This window comes from Drosophila teissieri, chromosome 2L, assembly GCF_016746235.2.
Source record: "Drosophila teissieri strain GT53w chromosome 2L, Prin_Dtei_1.1, whole genome shotgun sequence".
Classification (NCBI taxonomy): domain Eukaryota; kingdom Metazoa; phylum Arthropoda; class Insecta; order Diptera; family Drosophilidae; genus Drosophila; species Drosophila teissieri.
Genome location: NC_053029.1, coordinates 25629229 through 25635228, shown reverse-complemented (window position 1 = coordinate 25635228; position 6000 = coordinate 25629229). Strand labels below are relative to the sequence as shown.

Genomic DNA, 6000 nt, shown 5'->3' with positions numbered 1-6000 from the left:
TCATCGCTTTCCTGTTCTAGTGCCATCTCGTCAAAATCTATGTGTTTGATGGCGTCGATGCGTGAGAGAAGGTCAGCGACGATGTTTTCCTCTCCCGAGATGTGCTGAATTGGCTAATAAAATCCAGTTGCCGGGCTTTCCCACTATTTTGAATGAAAGCGAACATCAGTGGCTTATGGTCGGTGAAGATTACAAAATTTCTGCCCTCCAGTGCGTACTTGAAATGCAGAATGGCCTGATAAACAGCGGTGAGCTTTCTATCGTAGGTGCTGTAATTCTTTTGCGCCGATGAAAATTTCTTTGAGAAGAAACACAGTGGCTGTGTTTGTCCGTTGACGATCTGATGTAACTCTGCACCCATAGCGTCGTCCGATGCATCGGTGGTCAACGTTACTTGAGAATTTGGTGCCATGTAGTTCATCAACGTAGCATTTGCGAGCTTGTTTTTACAGGCGTCGAACGCGTGATCGGCTTCTGTAGACCAGCGTATCGGAGTTTTGTCGTTTTTCTTATTACCTTGAATCAGTGTCTGGAGTATGTGTTGATTATCAGCAGCACGTGGGATAAACGGCCGATAGAAGCTGATCATACCCAGAATCTTTTTCAGATCCTTAGCGATAAGCGGTTTTTTAAAGTGACGAATGGCTTCCACTATAGATTCAAATGGTTTTAAGCGTGAATTGCGACTTTCCGAACTGACACTTCTCGAAGTTCACGGTGAGCTGTGCAGTTCGGAGGCGGTCGAGGACTATAAAGAGGTGCGTCTCGTGCTGCGCTGCGGATTCTGAAGCGATCAAAATGTCATCGATGTATGCGAAAGCAAAATCGAGGCCCTGTATGACTTCGTTTATGTACCGCTGAAAAGTCTGCGCTGCATTTCGCTAGCCGAACGTAATGAACAAGAATTCGAATAACCCAAAAGGCGTGATAATGGCTGTTTTGGCTCGACAGGGATCTGATGATATCCTTTTTGCAGGTCTATTTTAGAAAATATATCTTTAGCGTATATAATGCTCGTTACATCCAGTATGTACGGAATCGAATATCGATCAGGCACTGTTACGTTGTTTAGAGCTCGGTAGTCTCCGCATGGACGCCATTCTCCGTTCGCTTTTTTTACCATGTGTAAAGGGCTGGACGACATATTCCTTTATCCAAAAAATAGGAAAGCTCGCTCTGTGCTGCTTTGAGTTTGTCTGCTGCCAGTCGTCGTGCACGAGCGTGAGTGGGCGGCATTTCTGGGCGTCGCTACCGAATTTGCTGTGGTACCAACACTTGCTTGCGGTTTGACCTGCGTCTTGGGTTGTGGCGCTGCTGCTGCGCCTTGTTGATGTGGACCGATTGTTCTTGCGAGAACTGTTTTTGAGTAGGGCGTTTATCTGTTGCTCGATGCGTTCTAAACGATCGTCAACATCAGTGTTGCGGGGTGGCAAAGACATAGAACTGTAGTCAAGCGTGCGTACATTGTGAAAGTCGCCCACATCTACTACTTTATCTGCCAACTTAGCCAAGTCTGATAGGTTGGCGTCCGATACCTGCAAGATAGTTTGCACTTGTGCTGGTAAGCGCTGCATCCAAAGTGCTTTAAGAAGCTTTCGTTAACTTTATCTGCGGCGAGCGAGCTTAACTCATTAAGCAAGTGTGAAGGACGCGTATCACCAAGGTCGATCTCCGATATTAACTTCTGGATTTTCTTCTGTTCGCTTTTACAGAAGCGTTCCAGAATGCAAGATTTCAAATTTTCGTATTTACCTACGCTTGGCTGGTTGACGATTGCGTCGGAAATTCGAGCCAAAACTGGTTCTTCGATTGATGCCAGGACTGTGTTGAACTTTGTGTCATCAGAAACTATTCCAGCCAAAATAAATTGGGCTTTGATTTGAGACAACCATAATTCGGGGTGCTCGGGCCAAAACGGTGGTATTTTTACAGCCACGCGGTTGATTGCGGCGTCGGGATCGTGAAAAACGTCAGCGTCGCCTCCCATGACGTCGTTGGTTGCCAAAATTGATGCAGATTTTCGAGTGTATGTATATAGTGAAACACGTCGGGGTCACCAATTTAATGTGTATCGTACACAGAAATAAGTTTTAGTATTTATTCACGAATTTACATAGACTGATTATATTAATTATAAGAGACAAAGCTAAGAAGCAGCGAAGGATGCCGTGGTCGTCGAGAATAGTGATGATAGATTCGCCTAGGGAAGGCCTCTCGCGATCTCGACACTCGTGTAAGCTATCGAGTTCGATCACACTATTATAAGCGGCTGAGAGCTGCCACATATATTTATTATTTTCGCCTATTATCGGGCCTCCCAAATTGTGTTAAAACAGTTGTATTAAATTTTTAAGCCTCGTTCTGGTATTTCCGATAAATATTTAAAAAAAAAAAATGTTTTTAGTTTTTAAATTTAATTTTTAATTCATTAGTTTTTATTTTGACCCAAACCCCAAGCTGTAAACATCACAACACTATTTTTATCTGTATTGATAAATTTTATTATTAATTATATCTCTAGTCATTAAGAACATGAAGTACTTTAAAAACAAATGATTTCTTATTAGGATAGTCTAACAAAAGAGACTTTGATATTTCTGTAAGATCATAATTTAGCTCGCTTTGCTTTTGAGATACCTGTTGAAATGTCAACTCAGAACGAAGTGTTACTTGCTGTGCTTTTAATGTATTGAGCTTTTTATAAGCTTTTGCTCTCATCTGTTTTCGTATTATTTGCTCCAAATTAGCATGTTTAGCTAATATTCCTTCTTCTATTCGATCCTGAATGCTGGCGTCCTCCTTAATGATATCGTTAAGATCTGTCTGAATTCTACGGAGCATATAAATCATACGTTCAATTTTATTAATGTCATCAATTAATTGCTTTTCCGATAAAAATGTTATTTCATTACTTATCAGCTTAGTCCTATTGTGAACTTCATCAAGTCTAACCTGAATTTGAGAAGCATTTTTTATCTGCTTAAAGTTTGTTTGTAAGTGCTCCTTGACGGATGCATTGACAAAGATTTGTTCACGATGCATAACGCAATGATCTAGGTCTAAAACAAGACTTTCCTGGGCTCGTTTAAGTTGACTATATCTTATATTCATGCGGTGTATTTCAGTTTTCATCAGACCTATTTCACCTTTTACAGATCGCTCTATTTTCGCCCATTTAATAGTTTCTTCAAGCATTTTGTATTTTGTTTCCCATGATAATGTTTCCCTATGGTTGTCTATTACAAAATCTTTGTAAAGTTCAATTTCGTTTTGTAGCTCAATAATTTTTCCTTCCAATTTTAGAATTTCAAGCTCTGTAATCTACAAAAAAATACTATTATTTATAAATCGAATTAGTAAGCCGTAAAGTATACCTTAAGTTTTTGAGTTTGCTCAGCCTGTTCATGATCGAATTCACTCTCCTCTACATCATGGTGAATCCTCTTTTTATATATTTTGTCGTTAAGTAGTTCCAATTTCGATGTATATTTTTTAATAAATATTTGTAATTCCTTTGCTTTTCTATATGATATTTCCAGCTCTTGGTCACTTTTTAATGACTTTTGCCTTATAATGGATAGTTCTAAAAACAAAAGAAAATAAATTATTAGTTGATTAAAAATTACAGAACGTGCTTGAGTTCTTCTCCGCCCAAGTACAGAAGCATACAGCATGTATATTTATACCCGTTACTCGTAGAGTAAAAGGGTATACTAAATTCGTTGAAAAGTATGTAACAGGCAGAAGGAAACGTTTCCGACCATATAAAGTATATATATTCTTGATCAGGATCAGTAGCCGAGTCGATCTGACCATGTCCATCTGTCCGTCCGTCTGTCCGTCCGTCTGTCTGTCCGTCTGTCCGTCCGTCTGTCCGTCTGCCCGTCCGCCCGTCCGTATGAACGTCGAGATCTCAGAACTATAAAAGCTAGAAAGTTGAGATTAAACAAACAGACTCCAGAGACATAGACGCAGCGCAAGTTTGTTGCCACGCCCACTCTAACGCCCACAAACCGCCAAAAACTGTCAGTGCTGAAGAAGCGCAAGTTTGTCGATTCTATAATACATTATTATTAATAAGGAAATGTGGCGCCCAAACGTGTGGAGCCTTAGTAGAAAAATAATTTTTTTATTAAGACTTGCGAATAAATAAATTTATTTTCTTTAACTTCAGTTATCAAGAATTCTCGGATTACTGTTAGGTAAATATTAGTATTCCTAGCTGTCCAGACTTAAATCGGGCTGTACCTAGCAAAAAAATGATTTTTTATTAGGAATCCCAGATAAATAAAGTCTTTCTTTCTTTTATCTTTTATCTGAATAATTCTTGGAAAACATTTGAGGTGAATATCAGTATTCCCAACTGACCAGTGTTACAAAGAAGCTAAAGATTCTTCCTAAAATGTAGGTGAGATTACAAGGTGTCTATTTAAAATGAGGAAAACTGAGGTGGTCATCGAAGGCTCATCTTCTGTCCCAGATTATAGCACTAAGTCATTGAACTAAGTCTACTCAAAAACTCAACGCTACGGAAAATACTGGCAATTTCTTCCGAGTCGTGCCATTGCCAGAGAGAGTTAATGAAAGCTTTCCTTTATTCTTTATTTTCTAGAAGTTTTATTTTTTTTGATGGTATTCTGGAATACATGCGTTTCTGTTTCTGAACAAATCGCTGTCCGAATTCGAAATCCTGAAATATATCTTCCCTCCTTGAATAGGTCAAACCTTAACAAAAGCCTATTACTTTCCAATCTTTCAATTTCTTAGAAAATTAATTATCATTAAGAAAACGATACCTTGCGATACGTGCGACATCTAGTATTGAGTTCGGTAAATACATATACATATTTTTGATTAATTTATCATATTTTACTTTTCGAATTTTTGGGTTGAATTATCGAAACATTTTCTTTCTTTAATTACAAAACAAAGCATCAATTTCAAAGAGAACAATTTCGATTGTAGTTGGTTAACCGTTGTCGTAACGTGAATATTTTAATTTTTTTCGCACTCAAACCAGATTTTTGGATCTTGTGGGAATGATGGGGTTAGACCGATCTCCTGAAAGAGGAACTGAATCAAGCCCAAAGGTAGTTTGTCCGTTATGTACAGCAGCTATAAATCCTGCTGAGGTTTTTATAACCAGTTATCAACACGAGTTTCATAAGCGGTGTATAGAAGCTTATTGGAAGAAGAGCGTACAATGTCCTGTGTGTAAAATAGCTAGTAGACCAGAGATCCCGAAGCCCAAAGAAGCAACTTAGAGACCAACTCGAAGTGGGTCGAGAAAACGACAGCCCGTAGATACAGTTGGACAGCAAGTCTCAGATAATATAGCTTCGACCTCGGGACAAAGTACGCAAGCTAATAACATTGGGGCCAGCAATTCGAATAGTTTAACAGATAATGCTATGATATTACTAGCTATGGAACAAAGGTTATTAGCTACGCTTTCGGAGAAGATGACTGATTTAATTCAGAATTCCATAATCGATACTATAACCAGGGTGTTAGCAAGCAGCAGTGGTGGTAATGACAATTCTCAGAGGGAACATTCTTCACGTCGATCGCTTAGCAATGATAGGGTCGAAACAAGAAATGAAACCGGTAGCAATTCAAGGCAAGTCCTATGGGCTCCGGCTCTCCCGCTTCACAAAGAAGCACTACGTCCGATTTGGTAAACCGACCAGATAATAGAGTAAATACTCTAACACGAGAGACGTTAGACAATAATGTCGATCTGCTTTGCAAACATGCCAGCGTACTTTTTGAAGGAAAAAGCCATTGAGTTTTATTGGCGTTATCATAAAGCGCACGGCGATATTCAGTGGAATTCTTTCTGCACAGCTTTGCGTCTCCAGTTTCGCGATAGCAGAGACGATTGAGATATCGAAGAATTAATCAGGAATTCTAAACAAAAGCAAAACGAATGGAGCATCCTTGGACTACGAGTAAATTAATTCGAGTTCTCAGAAACAATTTGCGTCCAGAGATAAGACA

The 6000-nt window shown here is 39.2% G+C and overlaps 1 protein-coding gene across 1 annotated transcript in view; it reads right to left on the bottom strand.

Annotated features, from left to right (window-relative positions):
- Positions 1-2491: 2491 nt before the first annotated feature.
- Positions 2492-6000, bottom strand: part of LOC122611608 (coiled-coil domain-containing protein 40) — a 134711-nt gene continuing 131202 nt past the window's right edge. Inside the window, exons 5-6 of the mRNA XM_043784808.1 lie at positions 3375-3583; positions 2492-3321 (exon numbers count right to left, since the gene is read on the bottom strand). Coding sequence (XP_043640743.1) covers positions 2518-3321; positions 3375-3583 — 1013 coding nt within the window. The 3' untranslated portion in view covers positions 2492-2517. The remainder of the gene's footprint in view (positions 3322-3374; positions 3584-6000) is intronic.